This window comes from Triticum aestivum, chromosome 2B (assembly GCF_018294505.1).
Source record: "Triticum aestivum cultivar Chinese Spring chromosome 2B, IWGSC CS RefSeq v2.1, whole genome shotgun sequence".
NCBI classification, from domain to species: Eukaryota; Viridiplantae; Streptophyta; class Magnoliopsida; order Poales; family Poaceae; genus Triticum; species Triticum aestivum.
Genome location: NC_057798.1, coordinates 218708182 through 218724516, shown reverse-complemented (window position 1 = coordinate 218724516; position 16335 = coordinate 218708182). Strand labels below are relative to the sequence as shown.

The following is a 16335-nucleotide window of genomic DNA, read 5'->3' as shown; positions in this document are numbered from 1 at the left end:
CAACCCTGGGTCTACATTTCTTCTGTCAACCGAGGTTGTTAGAGACAAAGATTTCCCACAGGGCAGGAAATGTCTCAAAACTTTATATTGGTCTTATGATGCATGCAAAAGGGGTTGGCTCAAGGGATGCAGGCCTATTATTTTCATTGATGGTTGTCACATGAAAAATAGGTTTAAAGGAGTGTTGCTTAGTGCAGTGGGTATTGATCCTAGGAGGGCATACATAGGAGGGCATGGATCCTGGAGAGGTAGTAGATGCAGAAGGGGTACCCAGTGGAGCTAGGCGTAGAGAGGCAAGAAGGTTGCAAAGAAGGCAACTGGCAGAGAGGATCCTTGCAGCACGCAACCGCAAGGATGTACAACAGTTCCTGGAGGCATTCCCACCTGGATCAAACCCTACTGATGATGATATCATCTACTGGGCAAGGAGGAGGGCTAATCTCCATCCTTTTCAGTGCACTAGGCAGAGGTGGAGTAGGATTCTCTACCCAGATGAATGAGCTCTTAAGCACCCAACTGCTCCTATCTCTTCTATCTATGTATGAATGCACTGCATGTCAGTGAGTGTTTTATCTATGTATGAGTGAGTGTTTTATCTATGTCAATGCAAGTCTATCTATGTATGAGTGAGTGTTTTATCTGTGTATGAATCAGAGTTTTATCTATATATCAGTCAGTGTTTTATCTATGTACTACTTATTCTCAGTTTAGTTCCAATTCTTCAGCTAAAGTGATGTTAATTGAAACAAATACAGTTAACTGTATAGTTAACAGATACAGTTAACTATAATTCAGTTAGACTGATACATAGATGACCACTATAAATTCAGGAAAATGGACATGCAAACAGAGAGAGACAAATTGAGTTAACTACATGTGCCATTTAACTGAATCTTCAGTGAACTGGTCATTCAGTTTACTGAATCTTCAGTAACACTGTCAAAAATTCAGTTATCTAATAACACCTTGCAAATTCAGTCATACAAATACAGTTAACTAAAAGGCAAATTCAGTCTAATAACACCTTGCAACAAGATAACTTGGGAAGTCATACAAATTCAGTTAACTAAAAGCAGTCATACAAATTCAGTGCCTTAGGTGATACTGGCATACAAATCAACCAAGTTCATAAAGAAGTACAGCTAATTAATAGCTCCAACTTAAGGCAGCATTGCAACAACAATGATTTACTCAATTTCATCTAAGATCTCCTTCACCCTCCTTATCTTGCTCTTGGTCTCCTCCTTGTGCCTGAATAGATCACCAATCATGTACTCTAGTTTCTTATTCTCCTTCTTCAGCTCATCCCTCTATGACAACACTTTGTCCAACTCTTCCTTCATGCTGTCCATCTGTTGCTTCATCTCATCCCTCTGTTTCTCTGCCTTAGCCCTCACAACCCGATGAATGGTAGTGGTAGATTTATCAGACATCTTCTTCTTCTCAAGCTCTTCCTTTAGGTCAGAAAGAGCAAGTCTTGCATTGCCCAATTCAGTAATTGCCTGCTCCTTGTCAGCCACCATCTTAGCAAAATCTAGTTTAAAAAACCTCAGATCATTTTCCATCTTTTCCCTCTCTTTCACAACCCTAAAATTTTCTTCAGCTTGAACCACACTTTCCCTGATCCTTAGCTTTAACTCATCATCATACATGCCCCAAACCCTGGCTAAACTCATCTTCAGAGTGGCAGGCCATTCAGGGTCAATCCACTCCACAATCTTGCATTTAGGTATTTCCTAACAAATAAGATAGAATTCAGTTAGTTCATTTTAATTCAGTTAAGTTCAGTTAGTTCATTTGAATTCAGTTAGTTCATTTGAATTCAGTTAAGTTCAGTTAACTGAATTTAAATTCAGATAAGTTCATCTATTTCATTCTAATTCAGTTAACTTCAGTTAACTGAATTTAAATTCAGATAAGTTCAGCTATTTCATTTGAATTCACTTAAGTTCACTAACAAGATGCTGTTAACTGAAAGATTCAATAAAGTTCACAAACTAGATGCTCTTAACTAAAAATGCACTCCTCCACATTTAAATGGCACACTATTATATAGATCAAAGTAAGCTGACACACATTGCAAGTTTGGTAGATCTACTAACCTTTTGTGCACAAGCAAGATACCTCCTTCCACTATCAACTGATTCAAAGTACACAAACTTCTCTCACACACACTGGTGTTCACATCTAGATGCAAGATCTGGAGCAAGGCCTGTCCACTCAGAGCAGAAAATGGTGGCAGGAGCAGGAGCCTACAACATTGTGTACAACATATTCTAGTCAGCAAAGAGGCAGACATCATCTATGCTGAAATTTTTCTACTAAAGAACATACCCCCTTCCCCATTTTTGCTCAATCCCTAACTGCCAGAGACATAGTCAAGAACTAACCTCACTTGTCACAGAGTAGCCGTCGGACGACGAGCTCGACCCTTCACTCCAAGATACCATGGCGGCGAGCTGGAGAGCGGCGGTGAGCTGGACGGCGGCGGCGAGCTGGTGGCGTGGAGAAGCTGCTGCTGGAGCTGAGGGGGGCAGGGGGCAAATGGGGAACGAGTGGAGCTAGAGACCGGACGTGAGCTCGATTCATCCGACAGATTTAATTCAGGTGGGGGTTCAGGTGGGGGGTGACTGCGGGTTGAATCGGTGAAACGGCACGAGGTTTTGTGCAAAACTGCCAGCGCTGACCGGCCCAGCCGCTTGGCAGCCAATTGGCGAGCTCTGATTGGCCTGGGACTAAAACATTACATTGGATGCAAATTGGGATATGATTTGATGTAGTTTTACAACTTTGGGACTAAATCATCATATTGTGTGCAAGTTAAGGTACCGGGTGCTATTACCTCTTTAAAGAGCCCAAACACGGCGTGGTCACACGAGTGTGACCACAGAAAGGCTGACCGTTTATCCGCTGCTCTGGAACCTGCACACTGCCCAGTCATCCCACACCGCTTTTCTTTTGTTTTCTTTTTAATACAGTAATAATAATGTCACACAGGCACACCATTACCATGTCCCAGAGGCTACAAAAGGGCTCTTTTTTCTCCCCCACCCTTCTTTTTTCCTTTTCTAAACACCGCGTGCATCACCTCCCAAGTTGGATCTACAACACGCGCAGCTCCTCAGTCAAACCCTCGCATTTTTTTACTCCCGTCGCCACTCTCAAGTACGCTTAATTACGAGTAGAGTAAGTTAAACTCCCAAGACACAGAAGCCAGGGAGCCAGCCAAGAGCAGAGGCAGCTCGCTGCACGGATACGCGCAGCTCCTCGCATTCTCTGTGTGTCAGTGGCTCAGTGCAGAGCTCCCCGTGAGTCTACGGCGTGGCCCGCTTCTTGCTTGGCACTACTCCTTCTCCGGAGGAGGACAAGTGCTTCTTCCTTCGTGCGGCGATCTCTTCTCTTCGCGGCGAGGGAGCCGGCGGCGGAGGAGGAAGCAGGGAGGGCTCCGGAGGGGACCAGCGGGATACCAGGTGGTTTGTTTGCCCCATTTGCTTGCCGCCGTCCTCTTTTCGCGATTGCGATGTCGCCGCATTTGTTGCTGCGCTTCTTGGAGCCTTGCGCCTGTTTGCCTTTCTCTGATTTTCCGCCCCCAAATCCGCCGTCTCACTCGCTGCTCTTCGATCTCCCCTCCGGTTCGTCCCGGGGGTTCTTTCTTTGCTGCAGGGAGCGAGCAACCGAGATCGAAATCACTACCACTCTTCCGCCCGGTCCGGTTACTCGCCGATTTGTTTGCGTCCGGGCACCCCCGAATACTGGCCCAGCCCCATCCGTCCATGGTCCGATGGTTCTTCCTTTTCAGCGCGCAAGATCGATCTGAGTTCATACCAAGGTGAGAGAGCGCAGCTTATTATGCACTTGTGTGAATGCATTGCTACCATTTCGCGTCATTTTTCAATAAGAGCATTTCGCATCATTAATTTCTCCCCAGATTCATTTTGCATTTCAGGAGTTTTGTGCTTAGTAGTTTCTGTTCTTGTAAAATGATTGATTGAATTGATATTTCAGCTTGGATCCAGAGTCTGCAAGAAGCCCCTAGTAGATCATAAATAATGTCGCCGAGGAGACCAGAGGCCGTGGCGACGCTGTTCATGCTCATGCTTTTCAACGCTTCAGGTACTTACTAGCACATGGATGCATGCTGTATTAAATTACACGGTGCTCTGCACATGATTAGCATCTCATTGTGTCTATGCATCTGGCATTTTGATTCCCCACTGTGCCAGTGGCTAGTTTTGAGGAAAACATACTTTGTTTGCCCTGAACTGAAGGGGAAAAATCGATAAAGAAACCTGAAGAGAATTTCCTGGATGTGTACAATCATATATCTGCTTTTCTATCTAATTTTTCGTCGCATAACAATCGGTTGCTGTTTTTCTGTTCAATTGTAGGAGCATTTGTTGGTATCAACATTGGCACTGGGGTGTCAGACCTGCCATCAGCATCAGACATAGTCTCCACCCTTAAAGCCATGAAGATCCAACATGTTCGCTTGGTTGATTCAGACCATCAGATGCTTGTCGCCCTCGCGAACACCGGAATCGAAGTGATGGTCGGTGTGCCAAACGATCAGCTGCTCCGTGTGGGGCAGTCTCGTCCGGCAGCTGTTGATTGGGTCAACAAGAATGTTGCTGCCTACATTCCGGCTACAAACATCACGTATATCGCCGTGGGCGATGAGGTTCTTTCCACTCTCCCAAATGCAGCTCTTGTTCTGGTACCTGCATTGCAGTTCCTCCAGTCAGCACTGTTGGCTGCGAACCTCAATACCCAAGTGAAACTATCAAGTCCTCACTCAATGGATATGATTCCCAAGGCATTTCCTCCCTCTACCGCCACTTTCAACTCGACGTGGAGCTCAATAATGCTTCCGTATCTTCAGTTTCTGAAGAGTACAGGATCTTCCTTCATGCTGAATGCTCAACCATACTATAGCTATGTGGGAGGGCAAGGTGTGTTCCCTTTGGAGTATGCCCTGTTCCGATCACTCAATCCCAACAGTCAGGTTGCGGATCCCAACACTAATTTGTTCTATACCAACATGTTTGATGCTATGGTTGATGCTGCGTACAACTCGATGAAAGCCATGAATTTCACCAATATTTCTGTTATAGTCACAGCTTCTGGTTGGCCATGGCGTGGTGGACGAAATGAGCCGGCTGCTGATGTTGACAATGCTCTGGCCTACAATACAAATCTCATACGCCATGTGCTAAATAATTCTGGTACACCTAGCCAGCCAGATAACCAAGTAAGCACATACCTATTTGAGCTGTTCAACGAGGATCGTCGGGCTGGACCTGTTTCGGAGCAAAGTTGGGGCATTATGTTTACCAACGCAAGTGCGGTGTACTCCCTGACATTTGAAGATGTGGCCACAAATAACACTGACTCGCCGGGTTTGCGCGGGATGTTTTGTGTGGCAAATTCAAGTGCAACCCATAGTGCATTGAAGCAAAGCTTGGATTGGGTATGTGGCCCTGGCTCCGCAAACTGCAGTGCCATTCAACCTGGGCAGCAATGCTATAAAGCAGATGACATTGTAGCTGTTGCTTCGTATGCATTCAACGATTATTATCATAGAACACAAGCGAGTGGCGGTACATGCAACTTTAATGGCACAGCAACCATATCATCTACGGATCCAAGTAAGCTGAACTGTCTCTTGAGTATCCATTTCTTTGCTGAATTTTCTGTCTTATTATTCAAGTGTTAACTGTTACGATCTTTGCTATTACCACTTTATTTTGTGACATGAACCTAAACAAATTTCCTCCTGAATGTAAACTTGCAGGCCATGGATCATGTGTTTTCGCAGGAAGGTGAGTCGCATTTTCCTTGGTGTTATTGTAAGCTCAAACTTCTTTTGTTGTTCTATACTGACGATGAGGTTTGGTTCTACGTGCAGCAACGGTGCCAATGGCAGCAGTGGTGATGCGGCTGCTGGTCCTGTGAGCCAAGACAGTTTTGCCTCGCAATCCCAGTCTTGCTGGTTGACTTACCTAGCTGCCGTGCTTCTGCCTGCTGTACTTCTCATGTAAAACATTGTACTGTATGTTGTATTTCGGATGAGATGTGTCGAATTTCTCGCGCCTCTTGTCATTATTTAGAATAGGGAGCCATATTGGTCTCAGTGTATTGAGGTAGATGACATGTATCTCTGGTAAGAAATTGTTCTAGGAATGAATGAGCAAGGTGCACTTATTTTGAATGTCAAGTTGGAAAACTTTAATCCTGGAAGGGCTACTTTCTTGAAACGTTGGAAGATCCAAATTTTGTGTTGCACATATCTTTATTTCAGGTGTACAACTGAGCCAGCTTCTTCCTCCTTTTCTGTGAGAGCTCAGGATCTTAGCTCAGCGTTTCATTTTTAGGATCTCACAAAGCTTTATTACTGCATAGCAAAACGCCCCAATGTTTACCGGGACGAAGACAAGATCGTTGGGTTGGCCTAACTAAACACTGCGACCATTCCCTAGAGTTAAAGCATGCTTTGCAAGATTTCCAGCCTCCACATTTGATGTCCTATACTCTTAGCCCAAAGTATATTACCGGCCGCAACGGTACCGGAGGCGCGGGCCTCCCGCATGACGGCGGTGGAGGTGGTTCCCTCCCGCTCGGCCTTGGTGCTGCTGCTCCCGTCGCTTGGCACTTCTCTTTATTCTTCTTGGCCTCGTGTTGGTGCTCGCAGTAAGACAATGTGGGTGGCAGCGCAACCTCGATGGCGCATGGTGTTGGGCGGTGGTTTGGTTGGTCGGTTTCGGTTGGGCGGTGGGGTTTGAAGTGCGGGAGAAATCCTTGCCGGTTCGTCCGACTCCAATGCGGTGCCACCATTCCTTCTTGAAGGGTGTCGGTGGTAGCCAACCCCCACTTCCCTCTACGAGCCGGGGGAAACCCTAGGACTCGTCCGGGTAGCAGCTCGTCGGCGTCGCATCCCTTCTTGAAGGTGCTACTTGGTACGCGGCAGATCGGAGCCTCAGGCTGTGGTGGTTCGTCTCCGAAGGGCGCAGCGGTGGCGGGTCATCCGCGCTTTTGTCAAGCTGCCGATGTTGGCATTTGTTTCTTCTTTTTCTTTGAGCTTGATGTGTTGCTCTCCCAGCAATGCTATGTGTACGGTTGGTTGCTTTGGAATACAAAGCGGGGAAACCTTTTTCCGGTATATCGCCCGACAGAAAGCCGGGCCTAAATATACTTTTATTTTCTGGGCCTAAATGCAAAGAGTTTTACCAAGTCCTTTTCCACAATGGGCTAGCTAGCTGAGCCACAAAGAAAGCACTGAAGCCCACTACGCCAGCCGCCAAAGGAATCAGGAGAAAATCCCCAATTCCCCGTTGACCCATTCTTCCCCGGCAACCTAAGCTCGGCGACGTCGGACGGCGGGCGGCGCGGCCGTGCACCGTCGAGGCGTTAAGGTCAAGCGAGCAGCGTGCCAGCGGCAGGGCGTCGCTGTGCCGCGCTGCAGCCGCGCGGCAGGGACGGCGCGAAAGCTGAAGCTAAGTGTAGACTGAGGTCCGAACAGCACTAGGATTAAAGGTCTGTTCCGAATTTCCAGAGCTTGTGATTTGTGAGCTATGAACTGATGATGCAGTTTTCTCAGCGACAGTTCTTCAGATTTCACCTTATTCGGTTTTGCTCTGCCACTGGCCGCAGTCATGTCCTCTTCGTCATCTTTCCTCGGCTCCCGCTTCCCCTTCGCCGCCGTTGGCGCCGGTGCTGGAGCCTCCGGCGGAAGCGGAGCCGGAGGCAGCGGGAGCAGCGTGCGGCCGTGGGGATCGAGCGGAGGGACGTCGGTCTCGTCGTCGGGGAAGCGGATACAGAAGGAGCTGCTGGACCTCAATGCTTCCGACTGCTCCGCCGGTCCCAAGGGCGACAACCTCTACCACTGGCTCTCCACCATCATTGGACCCCAAGGTATAAGATTATGGAATCCTTTTCACTTCCTCTTCGCCACTAGCTCAATCAAGACAGGGAGAAGCTCTTAGGAACTTTAGTTTTATATACTTGTTTAAATTGTGCCATCCATCCATGTTTAAATTAGCTCCGTTCACTTTTATAAGACGTTTCAGACAGTTCATTGAACTATTTTGGGTGATGTCCGAATTGTCTCCAACGTCTTACAAAAGTGAACAGAGGGAGTAATAAAGTATGCACTCGTAATTTGGTTTAACTTAATATATCGAAAGGCACCCGTAATTTGGTTTAATGCGGTGTTTTTCTTGTAGGGTCACCATATGATGGAGGGATATTTTTCCTTGATATCGTTTTCCCACTTGATTATCCTTTCAAACCTCCTATGGTAAGAACTGATAAGTAACCTTCTTTCATTTGCCACTACAGTATTTTCTTATGTGATGTGTAGGTTAGCCGAGTTAGGAGGGCAGCAATATCCCCCTGGTTCTAGAAAAAAACAATCCTCAGATGTTGCAAACCTAAGTTCTGTAGAAGGAATGTGATTTTTTTAAGAGAATGTGATATTTGCATATTCAAATACTCAAGTACGACCTCAAAATAGTTCGTAAAGAATGTTATTATTCTTATTGTGTATTTGGAATCTGATTTGTTTTCATTAAGACCGGTCTTCATAACATGTAAACAGACTAATATAGTGTATGGCCAAAGGGATGAGATTTAATATGCATTAGTAAATTATTAGGAAGGAGATCCATCATAGAAGTCTGTTGTCCCCAAACTTCCACAGCCTACTACCGTTATTCAATAAAAAAGGCCTAGAAAGAGGAAGCTGTATCGAGCTGTCTGTCAAAGAATCAAGATTCATCCAGAAACAACACCTCAATAGGAAATTTTGTGGAAGCATGGAGAAACCAGCAAGGATTAGAACACTCTAAAGAGCATAGATTAAAAGAAAAGTATTATGTAAAAGCGAGTTTACTTCGCTGCTAATTAATGTTGCTTTTGTTTACCCGCCAAAAGAAATGTTGCTTTTGTTTCTTCTGAAGTGACGTATGTTTGCCGATGCCTTGAGTGTAATAAGACATTATGCATCTTTCCGTCATAATGTCGGTCATGTGTAAAGAAACATATCTGAAGTTTTTATTTTACAGCTGCTATTCAGGAAAAATAATTGTGTGTGGTTGCTGAGATGTTGTTTTCTTAGGTGTCCTCCTGACCTATGTTGTGGCAAGCTTTTAGCTAATGCTTTGCCGAGAAAAGATTTTCTGGAAAAGGATTTTGTCCACCGGAAGCCTTATTACTGTGTGATTGAGATCACCTTTATCCTTTGTTGACATATTGTTTGTATTGGCATATCTTGGCTTAGAGCACAAGTCTGTGATAATTTTGTAAATTAGAAAGCATGATACACATATAACATATCTGTCTATTTACTGGCCGTATCGATTTATCAGTATCCATCCGCTGGCACCATGGTTTGGAGGTCCAATTATTACCTTTGACAGATGACTTGGTGGTAGGTTGAGACGGGAGGGGTCAGAAACAGCCAACCTCCATTTTCAGATCTCAGCAATGGAACAATGCTAACACTACTTTCACCTACCCCACAGCTGTACAGAGTGCTACATTTACCATGACAAGCATATGGCACCATGCATAAACGAAATGTAGGTCACCACAACAATTATAGTCCAAACAATAAGGCAGGAGCATGTGAATTTTCTCAAGGTTTTGTAAAATAAAAGATCTGTCTGCTATACTGTAGGCTGTAGCATACCAACATATATGCTGTACGGCTCTGATGTTTGTGATTTTACAACCAATGATTGTCATGATTTTATATCTGACAGTTATATTTTATAAGTATTCTTACATTGTTTTATGTTCTACTCTAATGTGTTAGATTTAATTGCTGGAACCCGGTAGTATAATTTAGCACCGGGGGACCTTAACTTGCGGTGACAAACTGACAGTTGTGCTGTGACTCTTCGAGGTGACTTTCAAAACAAGGATTTACCATTGCAATGTTGATTCCACTGGGGCAGTGAGTTTGGAAATTTTGAAGGATGGCTGGAGTCCAGCTTTAACTATTTCAAAGGTGCTACTGGCGATCAAAGCCATCATCACAAATCCGGATCCATGTATGTTCCAACATTACCAGTATTAATTTCTGAACTTAGAAAAGGGAGTATTTTAATACTTACTGTATAGTATCTACATAGTTGTTGCTTCGTTTCTACTGGAAAGCCTAACATTATGATGTTTTTGTCTGTGCAGACAACCCACTTGTGGAGAGCATTGCACGTCTGTACCTGACTGATAGAGCTAAGCATGATGAAATAGCTGCTGAATGGACATTGAGGTTTGCAAGATAGGGAGTCCTTTGTGTAACTAAATAAGAAAAATTGACTCTGTAAATGAATAATCTTGTATGTATCCTGAGATATAAGTTGGAAAATGACCAATACATTAATCTGAGTTGTGACATAAACATGTGCTTTATGCTCGAGCATTATTTTGATGTTTAGGTGCAGAATTAGCCTTTATGGTTTACTTCGCGAAGTTACCCCTAGCAATTCTTCAGGGTCGCTTCTTCGATTACGTGAGCAAGATACCGAAATCCTACTTATTGGAACTTGGCATCAGGTCATGCCATTAGACCATATATGAATTTTGCCCACTTGATTTGTTTTTGAAGGGAAAAAATCGTGATAGTACTTAAGTTTCAGTGACCCAAAAACTGTCACATATCACAGTCAAACTACGAAAAGCCTACGAGTCAAATCTTTCACTTGAAACCAAATTTTCGCTCGCTATCATTCCTAGGTTGTTGGGCATGGCTTCAATCATACATGAATGATGTTTATTTCTAGAACTCTGCCTACCTTTTATCATTCCCCTGTACAGTGGTTCACGGTATACTGTCATCCAACATAGTACGACCGCTGTGCAATGAAAGCTGGACAAATATTTCAAATGTTTGAGCCAGAATATTGGCCCCTTGCTTACGAATGCTAACTTCAATCCCACTTCATGGAGGAATGAAAGGCTACTACGACAGGTACATATCTTCTAAATGAACAAATCAGACAAAACCTTTGAAAGAGACATTCCACCAGTTCACCTGTTCACAGAACAGACTGCACACCTCAGCATATCAGTCGACCTATAACTCCACCATCCCACAGAAGGAGCAAGCACTCTTTCTGGTGATCTTCTCCTCAGACCACAAACAATGGCCACCGAGTGTGAGGTGAACAAATCTCGCCGCTTCGATCGCGGCATGTCGAGGCGGACACGAAAACCAGTGAGCCTCGTCGCTTGTTATGAAGATCGGTATGTGCCGCCCCTGGCACGACAGCTGCTCCACGAGGCCAAGCTGAAGAGATTGCTCCAGTGCGAAGATATAAAAGAGCTGCGGGCACCTCAGCAATGTGAAGATGCAGAGCAGCAGCTGGAGATTCCACAGGCACCACAGGAGTGTGAAGGTGTTGAGAAGAAGGCACCAGAGCAATATCAAGATGAGCAAGAGAAGAAACCACAGCAATATGAAGATGGAGAGCAGGAGAAGAAACCACATCTGCACCAAGATGAGGAGCAGAACGTACCAAAGCAATATCAAGATGAGGAGGAGACAGGACAGCAACAGCAAGATGATGATGCGCCAGAGCAATGCCTAGATGAGGATCAAAAGACACCGGAGCAATACCAAGATAAGGAGTTGGAGGAAGAGGAGGAAGAGGAGGAGGAGGAGCAAAACATACCAGAGCAATACCAAGATGAGGAGTTGGAGGAGGATCAAAAGACACCAGAGCAATACCAAGATGAGGAGTTGGAGACCGAGGAGGAGGAGCAAAACATACCAGAGCGATACCAAGACGAGGAGGAGGAAGAGGATGAGCAAAACATACCGGAGCAATATCTTGATGAAGAGCAAAAGATAGCACAACAATACCAAGATGAGAAGGCATCAGAGGAATGCCATGTTGAGGAGCAAACGGCACCAGAGAAATGCCAAGACGAGGAAGAGAAGACAGGCAAACAATGCCAAGATGGGGATGAGAAGGCATCAGAGCAATATCAAGACGGAGATGAGAAAACATCAGAGCAACATCAAGATGAGGAACAAAAGGCACCGCGGGGAGGCCAAGACACGAAGCAGAAGACCCTGGCGCAGCGCCTAAGCGTGAAGAAGCCGATCACGCCGCCACCTGCGGGTGACGTGCCACGGCTTTCCCTCCTGGAGCTGATACGGGAGAAGCAGCTTGGCACCGGAGAAGCAAAAGCTGGCAGGGACTTGGGCTACGGGGAGAATGCCATTGCTGACCATAGAGCAGCAGCAGCAGCAGCTGGCGGCACAACATTGGCCATGGTGATAAGGAGGCCCGACGGAGGGAAGAAGAAGTCGCCGGGAATCGTCCGCCGGTGCGTGAAGGCCTTGAACCAGATGATCAAGGCCAAGCATGGGTCCAAGAAGAGCGTACCTTTCAAGGAGGTATGAACACAGGTACACAGTTCCTTACTATACTCCGGACATCTCAGAATAATGCAAGATTGGGCAAAAACTAGAATTTTGGGCATGATGCAATACAAATTCCGCCGAGGAACTCCACAGCAAACCCCGCGCGCCCGACTACCAAGAACAGATCTGTTATCAGGGATGTTGTTTTATGGCATCTGATCAGTTATGTACTTGACCAAACGATGTACCGTATGAAACATCGGCGAGTCTATCCAGATATTCGTCGAACTATCTACTGTATAGAATCATGGACACGAAGGAGTTGCTCAGTTCTACCGACAGTTTCTCCCGGGTCGGCAAAGGTGTTTGTGCTGGTGCGCACTCCCTTTCGTTTCTTTTCTGGGTCACATGCCTTTTTCATTTGTTTTGGTGTATGATGAATGTCGAGATTGCAAGTTAGTGGAGGAAAAGGTGAGTAGACAGGGGGAAAATCTGTGAGGCGGTCTATTTGATGATGCAACATGGTGTGCACATCACATAGCTCTGCTCTTTTTGTGATCTATCACAAGATTTGATATCGTCTGCCATTATCGGAGCAGGTGTTATTTTCAAAAGAATAGGGTTGTTACCACACCGACAGAAATGTAGGGCCGATGTGCACAGAATCTAGAGGTTCCCTCGGTTTCAGATTGTGGAATTTTGGAAGGAAAAAATACTGCACCCTACTCCTATCAGTACGGCTTAATTAGGATTCAATCGTAAAGAAGAAATCAATAGTATGACTTCACTAGGACTCGATCATGAAAAGAAAGATGCATGTAATTTACATGTGCTATCTTATTTTCCTCTTCACTTTGGGGAAGAGGGCATGTCCATATAACTCACGAAGACCATTAGCCCTACTGGATCTCCTAGCGCCCTCCGCTCCTAGCGCCTGGCCACTCCGGCCGCGGCGGCCACCGCCATCGCTGACCGCTACTCCGGCGCCGGCGACCACACACACACCTTCGACCTCCCATCAAACTCACCCATGGCTCTCGCCGGCCTCAACTTTGACGTCGGTCAAGATTTCGCAGCGGAAGTATGGCGGAAGTGGGGAGTCCCTATCAACTATGAGGAAGGTAAGGATATGGAGGAATTTCTCCTCGTTGCAGAGTTCACCAGATCCAGGATCAGGCTTACGGAAGAATCTGTGAGCACCATTCTTCTCTCATGCTTCGATGGTCGTGCCTCCCTTTTCAAAGTCAAGTTACTCCAAAACTGGTCTTTCAAGTTCTCTGTCTCATCCAAAGAAGTGGGTTTTTCGATCATCAAGGGAGGTAACATCACTCTCCCCCTGCTCAATGTCAATTTCTTGCTCTGGGGTAATGGGGGACCCAACTCTTCCTGGGAACTAGATCAGTATCTCCAAGAGAAAGAGGATGCTTGGACTCACATTTTCAGAGATCATCCCCGCAAATCATACCTTCAAGCCCTTAGATCACCAGCATCCTATCATGATCAGGCTCGATCCAATCCTAGATCTATTAGATCCACTGGCAACATTTCAAACTCCACGCAATTGTAGGGCAACATTACTCATGGTATTCATGCGAATCATAATTCTGTTCACTCCAATCATGCGGGATCCTCGCATATTCAAAAAGGCCCATCCGAAGAGTTATGTGTGCGCTGTCTCATGACGGGCCATGCACGGCCCAATTGCCACAACAGAATCAAATGCAGGGCCTGCAAGAGATGGGGCCATATCGCCAAAGACTGTTTCTCGCTCAATAGGCCCACATCCAACAACGATAAGAGCTCAAGCCCAATCCCGACGTATCCAATTCCGAGGCAAGTCGCCACTGTTCCCGCGATGGAGACTACACGAGCGCCTAGTCAACCGACCAACCAGAGCAACCCAGTTAATGCCTCTCCTCTGTCTCTCCGGGGTGGCAGCCTCAATCTTTGCACTTCCCAAAACTCCATTGCCCATTGACTGCGCCTAGCTTCAATTCCTCTTGACCCTCGCCGGCGGCAACCATCGAACACATCTGCAGCCCCAACCCCCGACCCAACGACCATGGCCTCATTCCCATTCAATCCCGCTCCATTTCTTCCTCCTAATCACCAGAGCGTGGAAGTTGTTGGGCGCCCTGCTAGGATTCGGGTCATCACCGACGCCGCGCCGGCAACGCACGAGGAATGGGCGATTGCTACTATTGTTCCAATGCCCGATCTTTCGGTAGCATTCCAGACCATCAGAGAGGTACTCGCTGATTTTCTTGCTGACAGGCAGTTGGGGTTTTCTGAGATTGAGCCGTGTCCTCTCGGCCAATCCTATGTCAAACTGAATAGCATCTTTGATAGAGATTCTCTGGTTTCCAATAGCCCACACATGTTCACAGATGTCCATGTTATTTTTAAACACAACAGAGGCATGAATTGCAGGAGGTTAGTGTTAAACAAAGAAGCTTGGATTCTGTTATGTGGTTATCCTTTTGACAGGAGAAATATTCAAGAAGCGAGCAATGCGGTTAGTAAATTTGGCAAGTTTCTCCAATGGGACCGAGTCAGGAGTACTAGGGCTAATCTGATGGTGAAAGTGAGGGTGTAAGAGCTCAGCAACATTCCAGCCAGCATTGTATTTGGAGAGGGATATGATTTCCAGACTGAATCCCTCTTGGTGCCGGTAGTGATTCTGCAACAACAAATCCTTGGTTTGGACGCTCCAGATGAAGATCCTATTGATCCTAATGGCAATCCGCATCCTATTCCCCCTCAAGCAAATTATCATCCCAACCAACACAATCACTTTCTTGGGCCTCTACAACATCACGAACATGATGAGCACCATGATCCCCAACTTAACCTTCAGTTGGCTCTGAACGTTGATCTTAATGCAGCTCAGAACATGGAGATTGACGAGGACATCGCAGAAGATGATGATCATGCTGAGATGCCTGGCTGGGGCCACTGGGCTATGCCACAAGAAGTAGACTAGGAAATTGAAGCTGGTGAATTCCTTGCCCTGAACATATAACTCACGAAGACCATTAGCCCCAAATCACTTGCCCTGAACATCGATACTGATGACGGTGTGGGAGGCGTAGTCAGTGTCGATATTGAAGCGTCTGCGATGAATTCGTCAATCTTCAAGCTTCACAAATTCAACCCGACCTTAAATAGGCGTTGTGTGAGTCAAGGGAGGAGCTCTTGTTAGGACGAGGGTGAGCACTCGAGTGCGGCGTTTTGGTGCCCGGGTGCATCTGCACCCGTTCAAAAAAAAATTTGTAAAAAAATCAGAAAAATTCAAAAAATTCCGAAAAAAATTGAGGCGGTGGACAATTTGATGCGTGAGGTGCGCCCCAATTTTCAAAACATTTGGACTTATGTGCAGCTCTCAGCAAAAAAGACAAATCAGACCAAAACAGTATAGGAACAGTACACATTTTTACAGACCTCCGATTTATCTTTTTTGCTGAGAGCTGCACATAAGTCCAAATGTTTTGAAAATTGGGGCGCACCTCACGCATCAAATTGTCCACCACCCCAATTTTTTTTGGAATTTTTTGAACTTTTTTAGTATTTATTTTGATTTTTTTGGTGAGCGCAGGTGCAGATGAGCTCGGGCTCAGATTTGGATTTTCGTGAGCACTCCCCCTACCTTGACTTTATACGGTTCTTTTCCAGCCATAGGTAAAGTTAAATTCATCACTAAAACCACTTTTTTTAACGTAGTCCAGACATAGACCTTATACGTACAAACATTACTCACCCCATGAACGCACGCATGCACGCCCTACCTATATGGATACATCTGAGAAACTAAACTGGCACATCATCTTAAAGTCACCACGGATGTCTTCGTAATCCACATAAACGTCTCCTTCCACTAAACGCACATCGTCGGAAGACCTGCAATAAATCCAGAAAAATACAAGTATCAGTATCAAATCTAGTACTTGAATCCTGATCGGCTGGGA

At 45.7% G+C, this 16335-nt stretch overlaps 3 protein-coding genes across 4 annotated transcripts; all 3 read left to right on the top strand.

The window, feature by feature from the left end:
- The first annotated feature begins 3117 nt into the window (after positions 1-3117).
- Positions 3118-6270, top strand: LOC123044444 (glucan endo-1,3-beta-glucosidase 4). 2 transcript variants are annotated; one of them, XM_044467181.1, is made up of 6 exons: positions 3118-3470; positions 3664-3829; positions 4017-4113; positions 4389-5645; positions 5792-5819; positions 5906-6270. In XM_044467181.1, exons 3-6 carry the CDS (start codon positions 4050-4052, stop codon positions 6036-6038), a joined length of 1482 nt encoding a protein of 493 aa, XP_044323116.1. In that variant the 5' UTR covers positions 3118-3470; positions 3664-3829; positions 4017-4049; the 3' UTR covers positions 6039-6270. The 2 variants fall into 2 exon arrangements, with proteins under 2 accessions (XP_044323116.1, XP_044323115.1); XM_044467180.1 differs by having other exon boundaries at positions 3122-3470; positions 4006-4113.
- Positions 6271-7254: 984 nt separating this feature from the next.
- LOC123044448 (constitutive photomorphogenesis protein 10) lies at positions 7255-10429 on the top strand. The gene is made up of 5 exons (XM_044467184.1): positions 7255-7530; positions 7648-7908; positions 8220-8293; positions 9902-10049; positions 10186-10429. Exons 2-5 carry the CDS (start codon positions 7650-7652, stop codon positions 10281-10283), a joined length of 579 nt encoding a protein of 192 aa, XP_044323119.1. The 5' UTR covers positions 7255-7530; positions 7648-7649; the 3' UTR covers positions 10284-10429.
- A 494-nt stretch (positions 10430-10923) lies between these two features.
- Positions 10924-12711, top strand: LOC123044447 (cilia- and flagella-associated protein 251-like). The gene has a single exon (XM_044467183.1). The coding sequence runs from the start codon at positions 11144-11146 to the stop codon at positions 12407-12409; it is 1266 nt and encodes a 421-aa protein (XP_044323118.1). The 5' UTR covers positions 10924-11143; the 3' UTR covers positions 12410-12711.
- Positions 12712-16335: the final 3624 nt, after the last annotated feature.

Bases quoted from the DNA above. Each gene is read 5' to 3' on its own strand.
- LOC123044444 (XM_044467181.1), top strand. From the start codon at position 4,050: ATGTCGCCGAGGAGACCAGAGGCCGTGGCGACGCTGTTCATGCTCATG. The intron at 4,114-4,388 runs GTACTTACTAGC...GTTCAATTGTAG, and splicing joins CATGCTTTTCAACGCTTCAG to GAGCATTTGTTGGTATCAAC. The intron at 5,820-5,905 runs GTGAGTCGCATT...TTCTACGTGCAG, and splicing joins TCATGTGTTTTCGCAGGAAG to CAACGGTGCCAATGGCAGCA.
- LOC123044448 (XM_044467184.1), top strand. From the start codon at position 7,650: ATGTCCTCTTCGTCATCTTTCCTCGGCTCCCGCTTCCCCTTCGCCGCC. The intron at 7,909-8,219 runs GTATAAGATTAT...TTTTTCTTGTAG, and splicing joins CACCATCATTGGACCCCAAG to GGTCACCATATGATGGAGGG. The intron at 8,294-9,901 runs GTAAGAACTGAT...TGACTCTTCGAG, and splicing joins ATCCTTTCAAACCTCCTATG to GTGACTTTCAAAACAAGGAT.
- LOC123044447 (XM_044467183.1), top strand. From the start codon at position 11,144: ATGGCCACCGAGTGTGAGGTGAACAAATCTCGCCGCTTCGATCGCGGC.